The sequence below is a fragment of the Sorex araneus genome, chromosome 3, assembly GCF_027595985.1.
Source record: "Sorex araneus isolate mSorAra2 chromosome 3, mSorAra2.pri, whole genome shotgun sequence".
In the NCBI taxonomy this organism is placed as follows: Eukaryota; Metazoa; Chordata; class Mammalia; order Eulipotyphla; family Soricidae; genus Sorex; species Sorex araneus.
This window is the reverse complement of record NC_073304.1, coordinates 190076430-190103488: the sequence shown is the minus strand read 5'-3', so window position 1 is coordinate 190103488 and position 27059 is coordinate 190076430. Positions and strand designations below refer to the sequence as shown.

The window sequence follows — 27059 nt, the reverse complement described above, 5'->3', positions numbered from 1 at the left end:
TCTAGGCACTTCTTAAACTCACAGGAACTCCACTGCACTTCACCATACCCAGCAGACATCTGCGGGGCACACATGAGACTTCTTGGGTACAGTATTGACTGTGGCTGCAGTCAGCAGGATAAACCAAGTGTTTCATTTGTATTTTTATGGGGGAGGAAAGTTGGGCACCCCCTCCCCATGCTCAGTGACAATTCCTGGCTCTGAGGTCAGATCTGCACCCCCTGGCAATGCTCAGGGGACCATATGTGGTGCCAGGGGTTCAAACCTGGGTGCTCTTTCTCCTCTCTCTCTTCTTTCTCCTCTCTCTTCTCTCTCTCTCTCTTCTCTTTCTCCTCTCTCCTCCCCTCTTCTCTCTCTCCTCTTTCTCCTCTCTCCTCCCCTCTCTCTGTCTCCTCTCTCTCCTCTTTCCTCCTCTCTTTCTCTCTCCTCTTTCTCTCTCTCTTCTCTCTCTCTCTCCTCTCTCCTCCCCCCACCCCTCTCTCAGAGTCTGAGCTACATTTGCACACGAAACCACACCACTTCCAAATCCCAAACCACCTCCAAATCTCAGCGGCTTTAGATATTTCTATCACTGTTACTCTGTTGCATTCTGTAAGACTCACTGGTGAGGGGCCACATTACGTTGCCCTCATGGGGAACCCTGACTGACAGGGTCTCTACTCTCTCAGTCATCACGAGTCACTGTGCAAAGGAAAGAGTGTGGTAAATCTCTCACTAGCCCTCCAAAGGCTTCTACACAGCCACGACCCACTTGTTTGCATTTAGGCAAATTTGGTGAGGAAATACAAGCGTGTCTCATGCTTATGAGATCAAGACATTGGGACTGTCCCTAGCGCATGTGGCTAGATAGTACAATGGCAAGTGCAACAGGAGTCCAGTTCCTCCCTTGATGTGCATGCTGGTCTCATCTCAAACTCTTTTTTTTTTTCTTTTTCTGTATTTCGGGTCACCCCTGGCAGTGCTCAGGACTGACTTCTGGCTCCGTGCTTAAAGATCACTCCTGTCAGTGCTCCGGGGAAACGTATGGGATGCTGAGAATCAAACCTGGAGGTTCTTCAAGCAAAGCAAGTGCCCTCTATGCTGTACTATTATTCCAATCCCTCCGACTCTTTTATTTTTATTTTATTTTTTTTTTCTTTTTGGGTCACACCTGGCAATGCACAGGGGTTACTCCTGACTCTACACTCAGGAATTACTCCTGGCGGTACGCAGGGGCCATATGGGATGCTGGGAATCAAACCTGGGTGGGCCACATGCAAGGCAAACACGCTACCTGCCCTACCTGCTGTGCTATCACTCCAGCCCCGCTCCGACTCTTATTGGAACCCCTGCTCTAAGTGGTTTGTGGCTTTAGGCTGGGAAATGCAGCCCTACACCCTCAAATTCTACGCATACTAGAAACTGCATCAGAATCGTTCCCTGACAAGCACACACAAGGTGAGGGAGGCTCCGGCATTGGAGGCTGAAAGGGCTTCTGGTCCGTAGAGAGAGCAGAGAGCCCTGGTGCTCTGGGCTGTCTTGGCTGCTCAGGTTTGCAGGAACTAACCACCAGTTCCTAATCCTTTACCCTATAGACTCCATACACTGCATCAGAGAGAGCAAGACACACAGCCTCCTGGATTCAAATTGGGGTCAGCCACATGCAAGGATTCGAACCTTGGTTTCTGCAAGCCAGTTCCTCCTGATGGACTTGGCTGTTATTATCAGTCTTTCTGGGGGTGAAAGAGGTGCAGGAGTGGGGGCAGTTCTTCCATCAAGCCTTCCTCAGCTCTTCCAAAACAGTGCATTTTAACTCATTCTGAGGGGACAAATTCTATAACTTTCCTGAGTGATCTGTCACTTGTCCCAGTGTGACTGCCGGGGGGGGCAAGGCTCTCCCATTGAACAACTTACAAACCATCCTCAAGACCAGATGCATCCCCCAGCCCTTCCTCGCTCTGCAGCCATGCTGTATCCTGTAGTCTTCTGGGAACAGAGAGGCTGGGCCTTGCTAAAGGAAGGGACTTGGCTGCTCTTTCAGCCTGGGGTCCCCTTGGACACGTATCTAGCTTGCTTGTCTCTATGTTTCTTTGGGTTTTTTTCCACTCTGTGGAACACTTTTTTTTTTCTTTCACTCTAAGTAAGTTCCATTCGATAAAAATGACCTTGCTTCACTAAAAAATAAAACTGTTTTTAAAAATTAAGTAAAGGAACATAATCTGGAAGCGGCAGCTTTATGATCTGAAGTTCAATCAGCACAGTCAGGAAGATACATTTAAGAATTTTCAACAATCACATAATTGATAAAGTAACCATGACAAAGAAAAAAGATGTCAGTTTCCCAAACAATCCTTCTATTTCCCTGATGCCTTCCAGTCAGGCCTGCCTGGGCCTGGGGTAAGGGTAGAGCTAGGCTCTCCCTATCCTTGGACATCCCTAACAAGGTACCCTAAGATGTCATCTCAAATAGGAAGTTTTTGCAAGCCCGAGACAAGGAGCCGGTAAGGCCTGTCCCAGAGAAAGAGCTAGAGATTAAGGGTTCTGGGGAATTCCGTTGGCCACACCCTCTGGCAGGAGTATGCTCTGTAGCAACGCTTCACAAGGACCTGCAGGAACAAAAGCCCACTTCTGCACAGACACGCTCCCGGAAAAGGGTCCTGCTTGAAACAGGGCATGCAGCATCCCTCCCGCTTTGCTGGTCACACCTTCCTTCACTGTTTTGTGCCTTCAAGTGAGCTATATTACGAGGATCAAGAGCAGCCAGAGTACTTCTGGGTCTCCTTGGGTGAGGGGCAGGGAAGTACACACAAGAGGTTGCATGTTTATGGGCCCGTGCAAGCCAGGCTGTTTCATGGTCCTTAGGTCACCTGCTGTCCAAGCTATCTGGAAGGGAAGAATGAGATGGCAAAGAGCTACATGCTCCCACCCAGGTGGGAAGGAATTTTCCAACAGTCCTAAGTCTAAGATCCATGTCCTAAAAATAACAACTGATGCAAAGTCTAGCTATGGAGGAGGGGATGGTTGGGATTTTTCCCCCCTCACTTTGAGCCTCACAACCACCAGAAATGGGTGTCTGGAATCTCTTCTTATTTCACTTTGTCACAGGACAGCCTGCTGGCTGAGATGCTGGGAACCAGAATCCCTCTTCCTTTTTTTCACTCTATTTTCTTCCTACAACTGCACTTGCAACCAGCTCCAAAGTGAGCGCTTTTCAGGAGGTAATGATATAAGATCTGATTGGTGTTTCCTGGCTGCAAAATTGAAAGTGTTCTCTCGGGATTGGTTCTTGTTCAAGAGGGCACGCCATTGGAAACAAGCATGATTTAAAAGCTGCCCATAGGGCCGTCTATGAGGTTGATTCCAAATCATGTCAGGAATGCTCATTTGATAAAAGTCTTCAGCCATCCTTTGGCCAAAGAACCTATTGTCTAACTCTTTTGCTGCTTGTGGTTTCTCTGGAGCATAGTCAGAGCTGCCCCCGTGGCTGCATCCACATCCTGCCCAAAGGACACTGGGATGGGGAAAGCTCTCTGCACCTCCTGCTTCAGCACCTCGTTCCGAGACAGTGCACTTCCACTCCCGATAACCCGTTCCACACCCCACTCTTTGAGCTGCTGAAATGGAAGCATTGAGTGCAGGTTCTGGATGATGCCTCGGCACAGCGCCCGGGTCACGTGCCCCAGGGAGAGGTCAGAGGAGGAGATTCTGGTCACGGAGGCCAGCTGGTCGGGCAGATGCCTCTCACCCAGCACCGTCGGGGTGATGGTTAGGTGGGTATCTCTCTGCTGTGCAGCTGCCTGGATCATGCGTGAATACACAGTGGATTCTTCAACCTGCAGACCTGCCAGGGACATAGACATGTGTCAGCTCCTGCAACCCGTGAAGCTGGGTGAGACTGTACAGAATTCCCAGGCAGCGGGGAAAGGTCTCCTTGCTCCTCTTTTTGGTTAGGGTGGAGCAATCCTTTCTGGTAGCTGGCTGCTTCCAGGCTCGGGGTCTTGTATCCTCTGACTGGCTAGCCATGCTCTGTCCCAGAGCCCAGACAGCTCTCTCACTGCAGGCCCTTATCCAGACATCTGGAGAGATGTGAAAAGTGTTACCGAAGGGACAGTATGGTTGGGTTTGTGGAGTGGTAGCACTCTGACCATACCACTGCAAAGGAATCTGTGGTCCTAAAAGAACCAAACGCATCACACTGATTAATAAATATCATAACTTGATGATCAATGCACATCAGTACAATACATACTTATTAGATGTCTCATAGAAATCCCAGTACTACAGGACTGCCCACCCCTTGGTAGAGGCTGACAACCACCAGCCCAAATGCTTTTCACATTTGAAAATGAACCACTTGGGGCTGGCGAGATAGCACAGCAGTTAGGGCATTTGTCTTGCATGCAGCCAACCTGGGTTCAATTCCCAGCATCCCATATGGTGGTCCCCCAGCACTGCCAGGAGTAATTCCTGAATGCATGAGTGCATGAGATAGGAGTAACCCCTGTGCATTGCCGGGTGTGACCCAAAAAGCAAAAACAAAGGGGGGGTCTAGGTCAGTACTTATCAACACCAAAAAGTATAAGAATCAGCTGAGGAACCAGAAAGACAGTGCAAAAAAAAACCAGTTACATACTTTGCATGCAGAAGATCTGGGTTTGAGCCCACAGTCCCTTAGACAGTGGGTAAGGCTGAAAATATTGCAGCACAAGGAACAACCCCCAAGCACTGAGAAGGGAGTAGCCCCTGAGTACCCCTGAGTATATCCCCCAAACACAAAAGATCAAAAATACCACCGAGGTATGTATCTGAAGAACATGAAAACAGTAGCTCAAAAAGCTATATGCACCTCTGAAGTTGGTGGGTCCCCACAGGTAGCTTATGTGAAGCAGAGAGGAGAGAGATGGTCACTTTCCCCTGATGTACCTCTGCCAGCCCAGGACTGGCTGGGAAGGCTAAGACTGATAAAGCCTGTGGATGAGCCCCATGCAGCACAGGCCAGAGCCCTGCCAGCCCCACTAGGTGGCCATCGAGCCACACCTGACGCCCACTTGACCTCTAGGCCTGGGAGCTGATCTCCACCACCCGGTTTCTCCAGGAGTTATGGACTCAGGCTGGAGTGAGGAATTGTTCTTTGCAGGAAAGGAAAGACAGGTCTAGGTCTTACCCAGGCCTTCCAGTTCATCATCCTACCTCACAGAAAAGAAAGGAGACAAGCAGTGAAGGAAAAACAGATTTTATTTGGAGGGTTTTAGGAACAGGAAGGAAGGAGAGAAAAGGGAGAAGGAATAACACGTTTAAGAGAGAATGTGGGCTTCTCCAGAGATGGAGAGAGGTTCAGTACACACCTCAAGAGGGGACATGCAGACAACACATGTGTTTAGGCAACATATGTGCTCAGTCACATGGTCACAAGCAGCACATGGGCTCGGGCAGCAGATGTATGCACTTCCTTTGTTAAGGTGGCTTTTATTGGGGTTTTCCCAAGCTGCCCCATACGTGGCTTCTACCTAGGTAAGAGTTCATTGCTAGAGTGAATGCCAAAGGGGTAGAGTTGGGAGTGGTTGAAATTTGAAATTCCTTCCCTGGCCTTTGTTCCTGCCCAAACTTCTCTCCAAGGCTCTCTCCAGCCTTCTCTGGGCCCATGAGGTGAAGTCTCATCAGGCTCTTGATCTCATAAGGTCAGCTTTGTACCCTAGAGGCTACTGGTTTTATTACTTGCCAAGAATTCCATTACCCTGGGGGCCCTTTTCTATCCACCCACCTACACCATAACCAAATACTTTATTATTTTTTTTTTAATTTTTATTTTTTTTTTTTATTTTTTTTTATTTTTAAATTTATTTATTTTTAATTAGAGAATCACCGTGAGGGTACAGTTACAGATTTATACACTTTTGTGCTTATACTTCCCTCATACAAAGTTTGGAACCCATCCCTTCACCAGTGCCCATTCTCCACCACCCGTAAACCCAGTGTCCCTCCCACCCTCCCCAATCCCATCTCCCCCCCACCCCACCCTGCCACTGTGGCAAGGCATTCCCTTCTGTTTTCTCTCTCTAATTAGCTGTTGTGGTTTGCAATAAAGGTGTTGAGTGGCCGCTGTGCTCAGTCTCTAGCCCTCATTCAGCCCGCAACTCCCTTCCCCCACATGGCCTTCGACTACAATGTAGTTGGTGATCGCTTCTCTGAGTTGACCTTTCCCCGGAACGTGAGGCCAGCCTCGAAGCCATGGAGTCAACCTCCTGGTACTTATTTCTACAGTTCTTGGGTGTTAGTCTCCCACTCTGTTATTCTATATACCATAGATGAGTGCAATCTTTCTATGTCTGTCTCTCTCTTTCTGACTCATTTCACTCAGCATGAAACTTTTCATGCCCATCCACTTGACTACAAAATTCTTGACCTCCTTTTTTCTAACAGCTGCATAGTATTCCATTGTATAGATGTACCAAAGTTTCCTCAACCAGTCATCCGTTCTGGGGCATTCGGGTTTTTTCCAGATTCTGGCTATTGTAAACAGTGCTGCGATGAACATACATGTGCAGATGTTGTTTCGATTGTACTTTTTTGCCTCTCTGGGATATATTCCCAGCAGTGGTATTGCTGGGTCAAATGGGAATTCAATATCTAATTTTTTGAGAGTCGTCCAAATTGTTTTCCAGAAGGGCTGAACCAGTCGGCATTCCCACCAGCAGTGAAGAAGGGTCCCTTTCTCCCCACATCCTCTCCAACAGCGATAACCAAATACTTTATTGCCCAGATGCTGCCAGTTGCCAAGTGTCCACTCCATGGACTTAGAACAACAGAAGATCAGAGTTTGGGGAACATGGAAGTGAAAGGTCAAAGAACAGTGAAGGAATATAGCTGGGAAGCAGGTTGCTCTCCTGGGGTGGTCTCACCACTTTCTGCAATGCAGCCCTTACGTGGCACTTAGTATGGACCAGACATTGCCCTAAGTGCTTCATTGTGTTAAGTCATTTAATCTTCATAGTCCTTCGAAGTAAGACAAGGGGCTGGAGTGATAGTACAGCAGCTAGGGCACTTGCCTTGCACATGGCTGACCAGGGTTCAATATTCAGTATCCCATCTGGTCCCTCAAGCCCGCCAAAAGTGACCCCTGTGCACAGAGCCAGGAGGAAGCCCTGAGCACTGCGGGCTGTGGTCCCAAAAACCAAAAATAAATAAATAAGTGATGTAGGACAATTTCTCCTTCCAACAATATGGACACTTCTCAAAAAATTAGAAATTGAGCTTCCATTTGTTCCAGCAATACCACTGCTGGGAATATATCCTGGAGAAACTAAAAAGTATAGTCAAAATGACATCTGCACTTATATGTTCATCGCAGCACTGTTTACAATAGCCAGAATCTGGAAAAACTCCGAGTGTCCGAGAACAGATGACTGGTTAAAGAAACTTTGATACATCTATACAATGGAATACTATGCAGCTGTCAGAAAAGATGAAGTCATGAACTTTGCATATAAGTGGATCAACATGGAAAGTATCATGCTAAGTGAAATGAGCCATAAAGAGAGGGACAGACATAGAAAGATTGCACTCATCTATGGAATATAAAATAACAGAGTAGGAGACTAATACCCAAGAATAGTAGTATATAATACCAGGAGGTTGGCTCCATAGCTTGGAAGCTGGCCTCACACGTTGGGGGAAAGTCAGCCCAGATAGAGAAGGGAACACCAAGTAAAATGTGATTGGAGATCCCGCGCAGGAAGGGAGATGCGTGCTGAAAGTAGACTAGAGACTGAACCGGATGACTACTCAATACCCCTATTGCAAACCACAACACCCAAAAGGAAAGAGAGAAATCAAATTGGAATGCACTGCCACAGAGGCGGGGTGGGATGGGGGGATGGGATTGGGTGTGGGAGGGATACTGGGTTTATTGGTGGTGGAGAATGGACACTGGTGGAGGGATGGGCTCTCAAACACTGCATGAGGGAAAAACAAGCACAAAAATGTGTGAATCTGTAACTGTATCCTCACTGTGACTCATTAATTAAAAAATAAATAAATTTTAAAAAAGAAATTTTCCCAATAAATTAGTCTGTAACAAAAATAAATATTGGAATAATAAGAAAAAAGAATATAGAAAGAAAATTTCTCCTTCCAGATGAGAGAAGAGATGCTAAGGAATCTGCCCAAAGGTGTCAAGGAAGCGACAGCAAACCCAAGCACCCAGATGGGACTCCCTACTCTGTTCTACCATAGGAAGATGGAACTTGTTTTCAAACCTGAGGAAGATACAAAGCAAACTTTGGGGACTCTGAGTGGAACAAGTTTTAGGGGAGCTGTTGGAGGGGTTGTTCTGTTTTCTGCGGTGCTACAGCCAGCAGTTTTCAAAGATCACTCCATGCTTGGTGCTGGAGAATCACTTCTGGTGCTCAGGGGACTCTGAGAAGCCTGGGATCAAATCCAGGCGTCCCTCATGCAGAGCATGTACAGTGGCCCTCTGAGTGAGCCTCAGGCCCCAGGAGGCTTTTTATACTTTAATATTTTCATATCTGATTGTTAAATGGAATATTTTTATCTAAGTAAATTTATCCTACTTATATCTAGTTATTTTTTCAAATGACATTTCATAAAAGGTCGTTACATAAAATATTAACCTTCAAGATTGTGTTTCATAGAAATCAAAGCTATGGAAAAGGCAAAAGCCTTTTCTTTTAGAAAGGATATTCCAGAGAAACTTCTCTCAGAGCTAAGAAACTTCAGTTGCTTTAGCTTAAAGACAAGCACTGGCCAATTCTGTAAACAATGGACAGACCTAATCTCCACAGGAGGATTGCCTGGAGGTTCTGGGAATTGCTTATGCATCTTGAAAACCTTTTCTGATGCAAGGCAACAATATCAGAGCTCCTTTTTTTCCACTAGAGCATTCCAAGACTCAGCCAGAGGCAGAATGCCCCTCAAATCCCAACATCTGAATGAACAATATTGGTCAGCAGCTCTTGGTCTGCACCACCAGCGTGAGCACCCCACATGCCTTGCGCTGCGTGTGCTGAACCTCTTCACTATTTTGGACTCTTTCTGGAAAAGTCTGACTCTGAGCTGCTACAGGGTGACCAGCATATATACAGGGTGACAGTACATAATTTCCTTGGTCCTCTATGAATGAGAAACTTCATTTCTACCTTCCGGGTGTGGAAAAGGACCCTTGCCTGGAAGGATGATTCACGGTTCCTTCTAACTACAGAGCAGAAGTGGCCTGACCCCTCTTCCTGGGGGTTAAAGGAGAGAGCATGTGGGCACTGCAGTTTCCAGGCACCAAGAAAGGGAACTACTTGCCAATATATGCCTTGAGGATTTCAAAACACTGTGAAAGTACCCAGGAGTCTTATTACTCATTTATGCTTGATCATTTTTATTTTTAGCTCTCTGTGGTCACCAGAAGGAAAACCTCAAATGCAAGGGACTCAGGAATATATCAACGAAGAAAGTAAGAAAGAGGACTGGAGTGATAGTATAGAGGATTGGGCATTTGCATTGCACACTGCGAACTCAGGTTCAGTCCCTGACAATACAGAGGGTCTCCCAGGCCCGCCAGGAATGATCCGGAGCACAGAGCCAGGAGGAAGCCCTGAGCAGCATTAGTGTGGCTCTTCTGAAAAAAAAAAAAAAAGGTAAGACACTGGGTGGGGAGGCAGAGCTGGAAGACTATTATGATCAGCACAGTTAAGGTGAGGGGGAAGCTACCCCTTTTTAAGAGAGAGAGAGAGAGAGAGAGAGAGAGAGAGAGAGAGAGAGAGATTAGGCAGCTCTTAAAATGAGAGGGAAGTCTTTAAGCTCAGATCCCAAAGTAAGGAAGAAATATGCTGAAACTGGCTGGGACTATAATATGAATCTAAAAGCTGCAACACTCTGTTCAATTCCAAGATACTGCCAGGTTGGGGGCGGGGGGGGGGCGGAGGTGGAGGGAGCAGAGAGCACGGGTGCTCTTCTCTTTACACTTACCCAGATCTGCCATCCACTCGACCAGCATGTGAACAAAGGTGGCCAGCACATTGCCCCCATTGAGTGATGCTGCCACTGCCAGATATGTCCTGTCAAAGTACGGGAAATAGGCGACAGGAGCAGCAGGGTCTGGAGTCTGAGCCGGCTGGAATCCCAGTGGCATGGAGGCCACCAGCTGCAGTGAGGTGCTGATGTTCAGAACTGCAGTCGAGGGAAAGCAAAGGTTAGTTAAATTTGTTGGGGTAACTCGGAGGTCACAGGTCACCCACCACCAGTCAAGAGGAGAGTGTGCTGGTTTTCAGCATGTGCCCACAGATACCTTGCGACTACTGTCAAGAGATGGAGTCTAACTCCTTTCCTCTTGTGAAACCTTCCTCCCCTTCCCTCTGTGAGGGGGATCTGACCTGCTCTAACAGAGAAAATACAGCAGAAGAGACAGTGTGTGGCTTCGGAAACCAGGTCAGAAAGGCAGCGCAGCATCTCTTGGTTCACCTACAGGGGTAAAGTGGGGACCACAGGGAGGAGGGATGGCAGGTGGCAGCCTAAGCCGCCCTAGGGAAAAGCCCGTGTCCATGGAGCTAAGGCTTCCTGCTAGAGCAACACAAGAGGCAGCCAAGGAAGTCCAGGATGAGGGAAGGCAGGGAATGGATCAACAACCTCCTGAGGGCCCTTGGCCAGACTATCACACCCAGATTCCTGACTCTCAGAGATTGTATGGGGAAAACAAAAGGCAGGAAGGTCATGGTGTGAGATAATGAGCATTTGTTGTTTGGAACTACCAAGTATTAGGGTGATTTGCTCTAGAAAACTATTAAAACCTCAGCCCTGGTGTTAAATTTACTGAGGTTTCACTGGTTCGGCACAGTCCCACCTCGTCATACCCAGGGTGTTCCTAACCTCCCCCCAGACCTACACACAGGGCTGATTTCCTCCTCTGGACAGAGGCTAGGGCCCACCAACTGTTCCAGGAGTCCCTTCGCCATTGCTCACAGGATCTGACCCAAAAGTCTGATCTCGCAGTCCACTTGGGCCAAACTGAGGCCGCCGTTCTCTTTCCTTCCTACGGGAGGGCAAAAGCAAGTCTCAGAAAGCCTATAACCTCTTCTCCCTATTCCACCGAGCCTGTCACCACAACTAAGACAATGACAAGAGCTTCTGAGTACCATCGGGTGTGCCCTCCTCCCGCCCCCCCCCCCCGCCGAAATTTTTATTTAGGAGCCAGGAAGTTAATTCAGTGGTGAGAGCTGCATGCCTCACCCACACAGGGACCGAAGTTCAATCCCCAGCACTGCATGGCCCCCAAGTACCACAGGATGTGGTCCTGTTGGCCCCAACACCGCTGGGCTCAAGCAGCACGGCCACTGACCATAGCACTGAGTCATGCAGCCCCACTGTCCAAGCATCTCCACGAATAGCTCTCAGGGTCCCTGAGCATGGCTGCGAGACAACCCCCTCAAGTCTTTTTATTATATGTGTGCAAACAAAATTGGCAGAAATTCACCTTTCCCCACTTAATCTTGAATTAAGAGGAATTACTATCAACAGTCAAAAAAGCAGGTCCTTGAGATAGCTCAAGGAGATAATTTCAGCTTTGAATGCTGAGGCATTTGGTGAATAGCCACCAAGCACCAATACGTGTGGCAAATAAATAAATAAATAAATAAATAAACAAACTGAACAACAACCAAAAAAATAAAATAAAATAAAACCTAGAACTGCAACTTTAAATTGACTGGAGCAATAGCACAGTGGGTAGGGTGTTTGCCTTGCACATGGCCGACCCAGGTTCAATTCCTCCACCCCTCTTGGAGAACCTGGCAAGCTACGAGAGTATCCCGCCTGCACGGCAGAGCCTGGCAAGCTACCCGTGGTGTATTCGGTATGCCAAAAACAGTAACAAGTCTCAACAACAGAGACAACAGAGACATTACTGGTGCCTGCTTGAGCAAATTGATGAACAACTAGATGACAGTGCTACAGTGCTACAATATAGCAATTATTTTGTTTATTCATTTACTTATTTGAACCACTTCCGGTGTTGCTTGGGGGATGCTGTGGTGCTGAAGATCAAACCTGGGGCTTCCACATGCAAAGTGTGTGCTCAGTCCTTTGAGCCAGATTGAAATTTTCTTTTTTTTTTAGGGTCACACCCGGCAATGCACAGGGCTTACTCCTGGCTCATGCACTGAGTAAATCCCATATGGGTTGCTGAGAATCAAACCCTGGTCAGCTGCGTGCAAGGCAAACGCCCTACCCACTGTGCTATTGCTCCAACCCCCAGATTAAGATTTTTTAACTCAAGGCTGAACTATGATAATTCTAATGGATGCAATGAATTCTTGGAATCTTTGATAACAAGGAGCAGCTCCCAAAGTGGATTCTTTCCAGAGCCAGAGAGATAGTACAGCAGGTAGGGTAACTTGCCTTGTACATGGCCATCCCAAATCTAACCCCCAGCACAACATATAGTTGCCCAAGCCTTTCCAGAAGTGATTCCTGAGCAAAGAGCCAGGAGTAACCTCTGAGGACTGCTGGGTGTGGCCCCAAAAATAAAAAATACGGGGTAGCAGGAGGAAGGTAGGGGACAGGAGCCTTGGACACATGGGCAGTGTAGAGCTGTAACATGTCTATAGATCTCAGTCACAGCACCAATGAACGCAGGAGATCCAAACTACAACAACCAGACAAAAATGCCTGTCAAGGAGGAGGGCTAGTGGGTAGGAGGAAACCTGGAGACATTGGTAGAGAGAAGCTGAAATTGGTGATGGGATTAGTGCTGGAACATGATATGCCTGAAACTCAGCTGTAAATAACTATAAGTCCTTTTAACTCAATAAAAGAAAAAAAATAAAAACAAGAAGCAGACTCTCTCAGCCAGGCTCTCTTCAGAGCCAACTGGAGATGTATCCCGCAAACACCCTGCCCAGGCAGGAAAGCCCAGATCCCTCCTGGTGCCAGAGCACATGACACCCTGCCCACAGGGCATGTCCAGCCTGCCATCTGTTTCTAAACAGCCAGTCCCTAAAAATAGCTTTTATATTTTCAAACAATTGTATTGCTAAGATATAGTTCACATAAATTCACCGTGAAATAACGTGCATTAACGAGCACAGCTATTGACTGTGTAAAATAATAATAATAATAATAATAATAATAATAATAATAATGCACAGCTCAGGGGTTTTCAGTCTGAGTTGGGCATCCATCACCATCTTCTACCTCAAGAGCATGTTCAAACTCCAGAAAGAAACTGCACTGCTCTCCACTCCTGAGCTCTAAGAACCATTCGTCTGCCTCTCCCTATTCTAGACATTTCACAGAGCGGAATCCCAGCTGTGGCTCTTCTGCAACAAGACTGTCCCTGCTTTCATTCTTTCATCCTTGCTCACACAAGTGTGGCATTTATTAGTACTTTTTTCCTTTGTGGCTAAACTCTGGTAAACTTTTCCTCCGTTGCTAGGAATTTAGGTTGTTTCTACTTCCTGGCTATTATGAATAATGCTGCTGGAAATTTTTGTGTGAACATGTTTTGTTTTTGTGTTTTTTTTTTTTTCAGTTATCTTGGGTGGGATTGAGAGAACTGAAAAACCGTTAAGTGGGATTGTTGGATATGGCAACTCCATGGTTAACATTTGAGGAAGGCCCAAAATGCAGGGCACTGTGAATGTCCTGTAGCATCTTCTTATGTCTTCTTCAGGAGTGCCTTGGGGACTGGACAGATCTGGCAGCACAGAGGACCCTCTGTGCTCGAGGGTGGTTCCTGGCCACCCTTAGGGACCAGACAACAACCTGGGATTGCTGAACCCAGGACCCCCACATGCAAAGCATGTGCTGTGGTCCAGTGTTCTTCAACCTTTGCACCTATCTGCAGACCAGTCTGTTGACAAGCTGTCAGAAACACTGAAGCCGACTGGTCATTTTCAACGCTCTACACTGTACACCAGCACCAGTCCATAGCCTGGTGGTTGAGGACCACTGCTCTAACACTTGGGCTGTCTCCGAGTCCACCTCATAGCTTTATCTTATCTGAAAAGAAGCTATATTTTATGTTATATTTCAAGACATGAAAATTATGTGAATTTTACATGCGTAGGTCCATAAAGTTGCCTTAGGACACAGCCCTGGCCAATTCATTCATGAATGAATTGGTTGTTTTGGTTGCTTTGGTTGTTTCCATGCTCCACCCTAGTTAAGTAGTTTCAACTGAAATCATACTGTCCACAAAGCCTAAGCCAGTTGACCCTTTGTAGGAAAAGTTTGCCATGTCCTATCCTGCACTGTTGCCTCAGCCTAGCTAGGACCATTCCCACAAACACAGAAGAGAGTCTATATTTGTAATAAGATCTGATAAAATTTTCATTGACACACAATAATGCAAACCTTGTTTTACTTATTTACTTGGCTACAAAATCACAAGAAAACCAGCCTACTAAAGAGGCATTCCTCCACCTGACCCTGAAGAAAAACACAAACCTTGATGAAGGACAGAATATGCCCTCAAAAATTATAAGCTCCTGGGGACAAGAGTGATAGTACAGCAAGTAAGGCCTTGACTTGCATGTGGTATACCGGGTTCAATCCCCAACATCCCATATGGCCCCTGCAACACCACCAGTAGTAATTCCTGAGCACAGCTATTGACCGGAGGGATAGTACAGTAGGTAGGGCACTTGCCTTGCACACAGCTGCCCCATGTTTTCTCCTCACAGAGCGAGGAGTAACCCTAACAATCTCTGGGTACAGGCCAAAAGCAAAATAAAACAAAAATTTTACTTTGTAAACTCCTGGAGCATAGGATAAGGTTATATTTCATCTTCATAAAATAACTGGATACAGATTGCTACAGCTATTGTCTGTGCCCTCAGCCCCTCATACAGAGTTGGGGCTTAAGGGGCTTTGGTAAACATCTGAGGAGTGAACAAAGAAAGACTTACCTGCGTCTGTCCTATGGGTCATACAGGAATAGACAGAGGCCTGGAGATCGCCCAGGGCCACGCCCACTGGAGTGCCCTGGGGGATTTCAAACCAGGCTTGGGAAGTTCTGCCTGCCACACTGCCAGGCTCAGCGATGTCAGGGAGCAGGTGGACAGGAAAGCCAGAGGTCCTCAGTCTGTAAGGCAGAAGTGGACACCACATTTAGCTCTTGCTGGGGTTTCCGCTTTGTCGTTTCCAGAAAACACAGCAAAAGAAAGTTCTCAAGGATGCACAGAGGAAGGGGGAACGGACTTTAGTATTTCCACTGAGGGACCTCTTGAATGCTTTCAAAATCAAGAATAACAGGCTTGGTCTGGGATTTTAGGAGATACCAGGAGCCCAAGGGCCACTCCTGGCATGTGAGGGCTGAGGATGGGCCCTGTGGGGTCAGGGATTTCCCAGGCCACCCTGCACACCCCCATCCCACCCAGGAGCTCCAGGACTTCTAGGGCTGTTCCCAGGCATGCTTGGAGGACCATGTGTTGGGGAATCAAATCAGGATCAGCCTCAGTCACCTTAGCCCCTGTACTATCTCTCCAGCCCTGCAGGCTTAGATTATTTAAAAGAGTGAAAACTGACTTTCAAACATTTGAGGTTGACCTGACAGGGAAGAAACAAGTAGCTTAAGCCAGGGTAATTGGAAAGGATTAGGTAAAAGGGAGATAGCAGCATTCAGCTTCTGGTGTTCCAAGGAAAATATTTCTCAAAGGGAGACAGTAGGCATTTCAGCGCAAACTTACTACTGGTTAGCACAAACCAAACCAAAGTTAAATCCTAGCTTTGGGACAAATACCAAACACCTTCACCGCTCAGAGTTAGTGAACAATGGGCTATCAATTTTATAAAACATGCTAGAAAGTCCTTTACCTGAACTATCAGGAGTTTATTATACAACTCAGAATTTAGGCCCTGAAGAAAGTGAACTTATAGGACACCAGACTCTGGACCTGAAAAGGTAAATGATTATTTAAAAAGTACTTCAAAGACATCCTTCAGCCTACACCTTGCATTCCTTACTCTTATTTTAAAATATACTAGAGAACAAGAGTCCTTCCTTCTTTGAAATCCATGGACTGCACCTGAGGCCACAGAGGCCGAGGGAGCCTGCTCTGAGGATGGAGCAGGATGGCACGAAGTGGGTGGTGCAGCCCTCCCCAGGGGCTGCCAGCAAGAACAACTGGAACAGACAGGACACAACTGGAGTTGACCTCTGGGGGATCCTCTCCTAATCCCAAATTGAAAAGCCTGCCTGAAGCTCTCTCATCCAGAGATTCTGCTCTTCAACCCGAGCCCGCCTGCATGCTCATACTTACATCTCCAGGTTCCAGCTCTGCCTCTGAGTGTTGAAATAGCCCCAGCTAGCAGCATTCTGGTCGGACATCAGAGGTTTTGGCAAGCCACAAAGCATGGCAACCACGTAGTCATGGATGGTGCCAGCTGCATCATAAGACTTCAGGAACTCTGGGCTGTTTTTCATACCAAAAACAGTTCAACGGGATCTAATATAGACTTCAAAGCATTGCTACAGCTAATGATAGTGGACACTAAGACATGGCATAGGTAGGTGGGACCCAGATTGCCACCTACGTGGTTTCCCCATTGCTAGACTTCCTGGGGCAACACTCTCCTGGCTACTCCAGGTAAGGCTGACCACAGTCAGTCTTCAGGAGAGAGGGCAAAGTGAAGGAAGCACAGTGCCTGGGAAAGCAGAATGGCAGCCATTCTCAGCAGGCCTCACCCCCACCATGAACTCATCACGTGAACCTTGAGAAGACCCCTGCCCTCTCTGGTTCCTCTTTCCTCCCTCTGGGTTAGAATCCGCCAGCCAATGGAAAGCCCTGAGTGACAGGAAGCAGTTCCAAACCAAATCTAGAGCTAATGACCACACCCTGTGCCAGGCCACACTGACTGAGGGACAGTATCATGTGTGTGCTGAGCCGGGAGAGGTCCAGCCCTGTTCACTCCACGCCCTGGAAATCCAGCAGCTGGCTCAAGAATAGACATCCATACCTGTTTTTCAAAAGCCAGAATATGGTTGCACAGCCAAACCCTGTGGCCAGACTGAGATGGGAGTCTGGCTGCGGCAGCGAAGCCAGGAACCCGCTGCTGCACCGGCCATCCTGCCATGTCACCAGGTGGCTCACAGCTCTAGGTTCAAACACAGGACTGGGCCCTCGCTTGGTCCAGTCACAGCCTGCAAAAAATCAAAATAAATTACCAAACTAGAAGAGCATCCGAGCAGCACAAGCCTCGTTGCTCCACCCTGAGGGTCTAGCTCAGACTTCAACACCCACCCAGGATGGTGCTTCATTCCCACCAACACACACACTCTGATATCGGAACATCTGTGTTGACTTCCACCTGGCTCCACCACCCACAGCCGTGTGACCCTGGGCACATCGCTCACGTCTCCCACTTCTGTGTTTCCTCTTTTTCATTTGAAGATAATAGTATTTTCTCCCTCTACTGTATAAGATAAAAGAAATTCAGCACGCACACTCTCAAGTTCACTGGTCTCTGTCCTTCCAACTTTCATCATGGTGATATTATTTATGCTGGATTCTGGATGATTATGACTGTATTTTACCTTCTCCTTTGATCTGAGGAGGGCTGGGCCACACCTGAGGGCACTTAGGGACCACTCCTGACTCAGCACCACCCAATGGTGCTCAAGGGACCATGCAGTGCTGGAGCTCAAACCCAGGGCTCCAGAATGTGAAGCATGCACTCCAGCCTATTGAGCAATCTCCCAGTTCCTTGATATCTTTCTATGGCAAAGCATCTGCAGGCCCCAGAACATTCTTCCTAGCCTCATTTTTTTTTTTTTTGCTTTTTGGGTCACCCTGGCAATGAACAGGGGTTACTCCTGGCTTTGAACTCAGAAATCAACCCTGGCAGTGCACAAGGGACCATATGGGATGCTGGGAATTGAACCCGGATCGCCACGTGCAAAGTAAACGCCCTACCCGCTTGGCTATTGCTCCAGCCCCTCCTAGCCTCATTTTTGAACAACAGTTTGATCAGTCACACTATTTTAGATTCTAAGTTCCTGTTCTTCAATATTATGTAATAGCAGTATTTGTGTAATTGTGGTAGATAACAACAAATTCCTTCCTACTCCTCTCAAGAAAAGTTGAATCTAAATTATTCCTTTCCTGTGGCCAGAGCAATAGTAAAATGGGTAGGGCATTTGTTTTGCACATGTTTTGCACATGGCCAGCACCCCATATAACCCAAAGACTGCCAGGAGTGATCCCTGAGCACAGAGCCAGGAGTAAGGCCTGTGCACTACTGGTGTGTGGACTAAAACCTGCCTGATTAATTAATTAATTAATTAGCTCCTTTCCTTATTAGGACTGGCTAAGTGAATCCCTTCACCAAGAGAACATGGTGGCAGAGTCATCCTGGGGTTCCCCAGGCTAGGGACACCCTTTGCTGCTTCTGCTAGTCTTCTCAGAAGACATCAATTGCCCTAAAGCCAACATATACCAGCATGTATAGAATTCACATGCAGGTGTCTGGCAGACAGTTCCCAGCTCTGACAAAATTTCTGGTCTCACCCAACATAGCAGCAGGCAGTTCACCAAATAAATATTCCCAAACAATATTTATCATTCCTATGAAGAGTGAAAGAACTGTCAGCTGCTCCCAGCCCTATTTCCTTCCCTACAAATCCTAAGATATGATAAAAATAGTTATTATTTTAAATCACTGAGTTTGGAAGTAATCTGGCATACAGCACTAAAAAACTAAAACTCCATCCTTTTTACACACAAGGCTAAATTACAAAAGTATAATGGCAATTTGTTTCTTACATTCTCATGTATGATCTAATATTCTGTTCTGTCAACTTTTGGAGTTTGATCTATGTCTTTACAAGCCTTAAAAGTTCACTAGTTGGGGGGCTGGAGTGATAGCATAGCGGGTAGGGCGTTTGCCTTGCACGCGGCCGACCTGGGTTCAAATCCCAGCATCCCATAAGGTCCCCTGAGCACCGCCAGGAGTAATTCCTGAGTGCAGAGCCAGGAGTAATCCCTCTGCATCGCCAGGTGTGACCCAAAAACCAAAAAAAAAAAAAAAAGGGGGGGGGCTGGAGTGATAGCATAGCGGGTAGGGCGTTTGCCTTGCACGCGGCCGACCCGGGTTCGAATCCCAGCATCCCATATGGTCCCCCGAGCACCACCAGGAGTAATTCCTGAGTGCATGAGCCAGGAGTGACCCCTGTGCATCGCCGGGTGTGACCCAAAAAGCAAAAAAAAAAAAAAAAAGTTCACTAGTTGGTGTATATACATACACAATGGAATACTATGCAGCTATAAGGAACGAAGAAATCATGCCATTTGTTACAACATGCTTGGAACTGGAAGTTACCGTGTTGAGTGAAGTAAGTCAGAAGAAAGACAAACACAGGATGATCTCATTTATCTATACAATACAGAATGTTGAATGAGAAACTGTACTGTAGCAAAAGGGGGATGCCTAGATCATCCTTGACCCCAATGTTTAGAGAGGAGACAGAGAAAGAAAGAAATCAAGAGGGGAGAAGAGAACAAGTAATGGGTTAACAGGTATCAGGGCTTCAGTTATACCAGTGATATGAGGGGTATAGTCACATGCCCAAAACATAGATTTGATAGGACTGAAAACATGAGATCTAAGTGGCGACCACTGAAACTTTGTAACGGGAGGTGGTGGAGTAAGGTAAGGATGGGGAGGGAATCTGGTAACACTGGTAGGGGGACTGGTGTTAAATTATTATGTGCCTAAAATTTAATCATCATTATCTTTATAAATCATGATTCTTTAATAAAAATATTTAAAACAAAAAACAGTTCACTAGAGTTAAACGAGCAGCAGGGTTTTCCTTCTCTGTTGTCTTTGACACAATCGCTTTCAGATTGGGCCATTTCATATAATTTTGTCAATTGTGAGAACATTTTCTTCATTAATTCTTCAAAAATATACTCCCACTACCACTTGTATTCTCTCCTTTCTGGGTCTCCTATCATTCAGATGTTAAAGTTTCTATTTGAATCTTCAGAATCTCAATTCTGTTTTCCAGTTCTGTGCACTCTGCTACTGACTGCCTATATTTAGCTATTTATTTAAACTACTGTATGTTTTCAGACCTACTATTTGTGTTTGGTTCTTTTTATGTTCTCTTCTTATTGCTTCTTTATGAATATCCTCCTTTGATATCTTTTAGTGTATATATATACATATGTATAATCTATTTAAAAGTTGTTTAAAGGGGCTAGAGTGATAGCCTAGTGGGTAGGACATTTGCCTTGCATGCAGCCAACCCAGGTTCGATTCCCAGAATCCCATATGGTCCCCCTGAGCATTGCCAGGAGTAATTCGTGAGTGCAGAGCCAGGAGTAACCCCTGTACATCACTGGTTGTGACCAAAAAAGAAAAAAAAAGTATTTAAAAAAATATCTTTCCATGTCTGATAGGATCTGCAAATAGCCCTGCAAAACATTGTTCTTGTGAAACTGTTGTGCTTTTCAAATGTCTTGCCATCCTGGCCTGTGAATTCATGTCTCTGAGAATATACTCTATCAGGCAAGACCTCAAACTCTGCCATCCCCAGCAGGCAGGAAAGATGGATGAATTCTGGGGCAAATTGCAAATAAGTCCACAGCTAGGGGATCCCCACCACGCAAAACAGGTGATTTTTTTCTGCTCACCAAGAAGTAACAGTGTTAAGAGGATCCTTAGATCATAGGTCACCAGCCCTTTGAGGAGGAAACACCAAGACCTTGCTTTTATTCCTGAAGACACCTGAGTTCAGGTATGCTGTGTGTTGTATGCATAGGGTTATGGATATTAAGGAAGTTAAGACACACAGGGCCAAAGAGAAGGTTCAAAGAGCTCATGTTTATGTTTTGAATGTAGGAGACCCAGGTTCTATTTTTTACACTGCATGGTGCCCCAAATGCCATCAGGACTGAAATGACCCCTAAACAGTGTTTTAGGTGTAGCCCTTGAGCACCACCAAGTGTGGCCCAAAACAAACAAAAAATGTACATGTGCTAGTTGTCCCAAAGTAAAGATGCCAAGATTCCAGGGAACCTGCAGTTCACCTCCAGATTTTTCCTCCCACAGCCAAAGCAGCCTATCTTGCCCCAGGCAAATACTGTCAAAACACACTCTAACTCAAAGCAGGCCTCTTCTGCCAGTCTTTCTCAAACTGTTCTCCCCTTATCTTGGTGTTTTTCTTTTAATTCTCTGAAACCTGTAACGGTGGAAACAGCCAGCAGGCAAACCCATTCAGGATCTCAGTGATAATCCTATCTGGGAGTCTAGAAGCAGAGGATGCATGTAACTGTTTCCCAGGTCCTGGCAACCTTTTCTTCCTGTGTGCCCACTTTACTCTCAGAGTAATAGCAAGAGAAGAGTTAGAATTGGGGGTTGGGTTATATACTGTGCATGTTGTGTGGAGCTGTGTGTACTGAGTTCCCATGTGTAAAGCATTTAGAATCGTACCTGACACAAAGTGAAAGCTCTACACGAATGAGAGGGATGGAACGTGACTGTCTCCATCCTGTTCATGGTCCTAACACTTTTACAGCAGTCTTTGAGAAAGAGAATATATCTCTCTACCTATCTTTTGTTCCCTCTTATCCTAGTCAACATCTGAGATATTTCCCATATCTCCCTATAATATAAACATAATCGCTGAAGTGGAATGGGGAAAGAATGTCTACATTAGGCCAGGGAGATAAACCCAGATTCAATCTCTGTCACCACATAGTGCCCTAAATAGCCAGGAGCAACACCAAAGCACAAAGCCCAGAGAAGGCCTGAGTACCACCAAGTATGACCAAAAAAGACAAGGACAAAGAAAAATGCTGACATAAAGAAAATTTATTAGAAAGTTTTTAAAAATTTATTTATTAGATTTTGGGCCACACCCAGGAGTGCTCAGGACTTGCTCCTGGCTCTGCACTCAGGGATCACTCCTGATGGTACTCCTGGAATGATACAGGAGGTCAGGGATTGAATCCAGGGCCAGCAGTGTGCAAGGCAAGTACCCTATTGGCTGTGCTTTCTCAGGCCCTGTATCAGTAACTTTTGTATCAGAGAAAAATTTTATCAGCAAAGTTATCAAAGAACATGAGATGAGAATCTGGCCAGAGAGAGTTCAAGGGGCTGAGCAACTAACTGCTTTCCAAGGACAGCCCCAGAAACCTGAGAGCTCTAAGCACAAGAAGAACCAAAAACAGACTTAGCTGCCCTTCTTGCTGAGCCCCAGGTCATGAAACATCCACTTGTTTTTTAATGGATGAATCAATGATCTATTTACTGAGTATCTAATATATTTTAGTCATTTAGTCTAGAAAAACCTCTGTCACTGTACTGTCACTGTCATCCCATTGCTCATCGATTTGTCTGAGCGGGCACCAGTAACGTCTCGCATTGAGAGACTTATTGTTAACTGTTTTTGGCATATCCAATACACATGGGTAGCTTGCCAAGCTCTGCTATGCGGGCTCCATACTCTCGGTAGCTTGCTGGGCTCTCCAAAGAGGGGCGGAGGAATCGAACATGGGTCAGCCGAGTGAAAGGTGAAAGCCCAACCGCTGTGCTATCGCTCCAGCCCCTAGAAAAGCCTAGCAAGAAAAAGTCACTACCTCCATGAAAGCTATATACTAGGGATAAAGATACAATGTAAACAAGCAAATACACAGTTGTTATGGAGAAACTTGGGGCCTGAGCTATAGTACAGAGGGCTGGGCAGTTGCCTTGCACATGGCCAACCCAGATTCAATTGCCAGCATCCCATAAGGTCCCCCAAGCACCACCAGGACTGATTCCTGAGTGCAGATCCAGGAGTAACTCCTGAGTATCACGGGAGTTACCCCCCCCCCCAAAAAAAAAGAAATTTATAGAAGGGAAGGAAACAGTGTGAGACTGTTGGAAGGGGGGTCAATGGTAACAAGAGAAATTCTGAGAAAGTCCAAATGAAAGCAACTAGAGGACATGAGAAATCACGCCTCTCCATATCCTTGGCCCATTTTCCCACAAGGTCATTTGTCCTTCTTTTGTTATTCGTTCTTTAAATGTATCTATATCCATCAGCAACTACTCTCTCTAGTTTGATTTTTCTTTGAATCTTGTGTTATGATCCCCACTTCCCTTCTACCATAACTAAGTCCCAAACTGGAGTTTGAAAACCTGCATAAATCACATGCCTTTTGGACAATGTGAAAAGAGACTATATGGAGTCTGGGGAGATAGCTCTGAGGACTCACATTGCAGACCCACAAACAGGGCAAAGGGCAAAGGACAAAGGCTCCATGGGATTTTGTTAGTCTTATAAATTCCCATTAACAGCAGGCTAGAGGGTAGAAGTGGGGAGGTAGGTGGGAACCTGGGATACTGGTAGAAGGAAGTTGACACTACTTGTTCATACTATCAAAACATAGTATGCCTAAAACTTAACTACAAATAACTTTGCAACTCGTGGTATCTTAATTTAAAAATTAAAATAAAAAATAATACATTTAATCTGCTAATAGAGATTAATAGTATTTCTCAACTTGTTTTTTTCGTTAATTTTTGGCCCATACTTGGCGGTGCTCAGGCCTTACTCCTGGCTCTGTGCTCAGGGATCACTACTAGAAGGGCTCAGAGGGCCATATGGGGTGCTGGGGAACTGAACTAGTGTCTTCATGTGCAGTTTTCCAACCTCTTTACACCTGCCTAGACTGGAAAAATAAAACTATTTGTCAGACCAACTGACAACTAAGTCAGAAACAAAAACCGGTGCAGATCCCGCTGGAAGCCTTTGACTGCCACAAGTCAGAGCAAGGAAGCAGAGCAGGGTACCTGTGGCAGCAACGAGACATGTAATAAATGCAGGCAACTCAAGCACATCAGGGTTCCTCTAGAAGAGGCTGTGGGGGCTGTGCATAGGAAAGGAGAGGGACTGAGCCTGGGTCTGCCACAAGCAAGGCAAGCACTTTACCTGCTATTCTATCTCTTTGGTCCCGATACGATCACTTTAGACCCAGCAAATACTCAATAATAAGAAGTGATGAGTCTTCGTTGGGGAAGACCTATTGCTTTGTCTGTAATAGCTGAACATTCTATATGCAAATCACATTTACTGTATAATTTTTAAAAATTAAAATATACCAATTTTTGCTAAATTCAGACTGAGTAATAGCAGGAGAGCACTTCACTATTACCACCACCACTACGTTTCCACTAGAGCTGGGAGTCTTTCTTTAGTTTGTTCTTGGTTTGGGGGCCATACACTGGTAGTGCTCAAGGCCAATCCCTGCTCTGTGCTGGATGGGAACCATGCTGTGTCAGGGATGAACCTGGGCCTCCTCTGCAGGGGTTAAGCACCCTGTGTTATCCTGATGACCCTAAAGCCTGGATTCTTTTTGGTTTGAAGCTACAACTGGAGGTGCTGATATACCTGGCATGCTGCATACAAAGCCTGAGCTCCACAGTGTTGAGCTGTCTCTCTGATCCCCTAAAGCTGGAATTCTTATCCCAGACTTTAAACTGGATCTCTGAAGCTTTTTTACCCTTTTTATATGCTTCAAAATTTTCTTGATCCATTTTAAAAAATATTAGACTCATTTTCTCCACCCCCTCCACACACACACTTGGGTATTATCTTTTTTTTTTTTTTTTTGGATCACACCCGGCGATGGACAGGGGTTTCTTCCTGGCTCTGCACTCAGGAATTACCCCTGGAGGTGCTCAGGGGACCATATGGGATGCTGGGAATCGAACCTGGGTTGGCCGCATGCAAGACAAACGCCCTACCCGCTGTGTTATTGCTCCAGCCCCAAGCTATTATCTTTTTAAGGGGGCAGTCTTTACTATATATCAGGTATATACCTTAAAAATATTAATTCATTTTATCTCCCTGATCTCTCTGTATTCTTTTTGTGAGCACTATCCCTAACTATGCATAAGAAAAATGAAGTACCACGTCAGAAACTTTTGCCTAAGGTCACACAGCTAGTAGAACCAGGATTCAAATTTAGGTAGTCTAGTCCAAATAATAATTTTTTAAACTTTTTTCTTCTTTCACTGCTCTCCTGCTATTACTGAGTCTAAATTTAGCAAAAATTGGTATATTTACTTTTTAAATTCACAGTAAATGTGATTTGCATATAAAATGTTCAGCTATTACAGATAAAGCAAAAGGTCTGCCTGGTTGTCTCCAACAAAGACTTATCATCTCTTATCACTAAGCATTTGCTGGGTCTAAATTGATCACATTGATAGGAGAGAGATAGTATATCAGGTAAGGTGCTTGCCTTGCATGCGACAGACCCAGGCTCAATTCCCAGCACCCATATGGTCCCCAGACCCACCAGGAGTGATCCCTGAGCATAGAGACAGGAGCAAGCCCTGAGCAACACTGGATATGGCCCAAACCATCACCCCCAATAAATAAAATCAAATACTTATAATAAATAAATTCACACTTTCAACACTTTATTACATTTTTTGGTTTAGTTTATTCCAGTAGTCATGGTCTTGTCTGTTTTTAAAAAAACAAAGAGGACTGTGCTGTCATTAGTTTTGTTGGGGTTGTTTATAGCACTCAAACAAATGTTCTGAGTCAATATGCATGAATCTTATTCTTTTTAATTACTATTTGTCATTCTACAGCATGGGTATACCAACATTTAATCAATCCCTTATAGATAAATGTCACTGTTCTATTACACTAAGCAAGCACACTGTAAAGGAGTATGCTTTCTTAAGCACACACATGTCAAAGTATTTCTCCTAAACAGATTCCAACTAGTAGAGCTGCTGAGTCATAACAGCAAACTTATTTTTAATAAGATCCAACAAATTGCTCTCCAAATTGGCTATGCTAATTCATTCTAGCAGCAGAAGCATTAAAAATAATCAATTTTTTGTCCCCTTTGCCAAGTTTTGACATCATCAAAGCTGATTTCTTAGAATCTAGTGATGAGAAAATTGCTTCTCCTTGTTTTCATCTGCATTTCCCTAATCCTTAATGCCACTGATCATCTTCTCATATTCTTATTAGTCATTTATATTTCCTCCTCTAGAAACTGTCTGCCTCTCCAAGCCCATTTTTCCCACAGGGCCATTTGCCCTTTCTTTGTTATTGGATCTTTATTTGTACCCAAGTTCATCCTTTGTCTACTGCACACTACAAAAGCCTTTTCGCTCATCTACTTCTGGCCTTTTAGCTTTGCTTTATGATCCCCACTGCTCTCCTGCTAATACTGAGCCTGAAAATGGAATTTGGAAACAGGTGTGACCACAGGCCTCTCAGAAGACACTCCCCCTCCTCTCCTCCAATTGGCTCCCCTGAACACTCGCTGAAGCACTTAGCTCTCCACTCTGGTTACTGGTGCCCGGCCATGCCAACTGCCATAAGTGTATCCTGGAAAATGGGGGGATTCATCTGCTAGTCTCTATGTCTCCCACGGGGCACAGCACAGCCTTGTATCTTGTAAATACTGAAACCAAACTGAATTAAGACCACCATTAAAAATCAGAACAACTTGATCTCGAAGATGACTTTATTCGACTCTGCTAGGCTGGTATCATCATCATCAAGCGATGGCTCCCTTCCATTCCCAGAAACAGAAAACAAAAAAAGACAGGAGGTGGGCTGGGACAATAAAATATTAAGCATCCTTCTCCGATGATGTAGAGATGGTTTGTGTGGTTGCTACAAAGTCCAGGAGACAGGCAGATAGGAAGGCAGTCAACCAAACCACAATCATTAGATCTCTGCTGTCCTCTCTGGGACAGGTTTTAGTATTAAAAGGACATTTATTCTCATTAAAGCAAAATTAAGGAGTTTAAAAGGCTTTTACAACCTAAACTCTTCGAACAGGTCAACTCTAACACTCCAACTGACCTTCTGCTCCAACTGCTTGGAGTCAAGTAGCTCCTGTGGTCCCAATTGGCCTGATAACAGACAAGAGGAAAAAACATGCCAGGATGTGGCTCAGCAGAAGAGCACTGGCCTTGCATGTGTGAAGGACCTGGGATCAATCCCCACTGAGAGAGAGACAGACACAGAGAGAGACACAGAAAAAGAGAGACAGAGACAAAGAGAGACAGAGAGACAAAGAAAGATAGAGAGACAGACAGACAGAGAGAGA

General features: G+C 45.6%; 1 protein-coding gene across 1 annotated transcript in view; it reads right to left on the bottom strand.

Annotated features, from left to right (window-relative positions):
- Positions 1–414: 414 nt before the first annotated feature.
- SHPK (sedoheptulokinase) overlaps positions 415–27059 on the bottom strand; it is a 33441-nt gene continuing 6796 nt past the window's right edge. Inside the window, exons 3-7 of the mRNA XM_055133929.1 lie at positions 16939–17122; positions 16242–16394; positions 14889–15064; positions 9955–10155; positions 415–3820 (exon numbers count right to left, since the gene is read on the bottom strand). Coding sequence (XP_054989904.1) covers positions 3408–3820; positions 9955–10155; positions 14889–15064; positions 16242–16394; positions 16939–17122 — 1127 coding nt within the window. The 3' untranslated portion in view covers positions 415–3407. The remainder of the gene's footprint in view (positions 3821–9954; positions 10156–14888; positions 15065–16241; positions 16395–16938; positions 17123–27059) is intronic.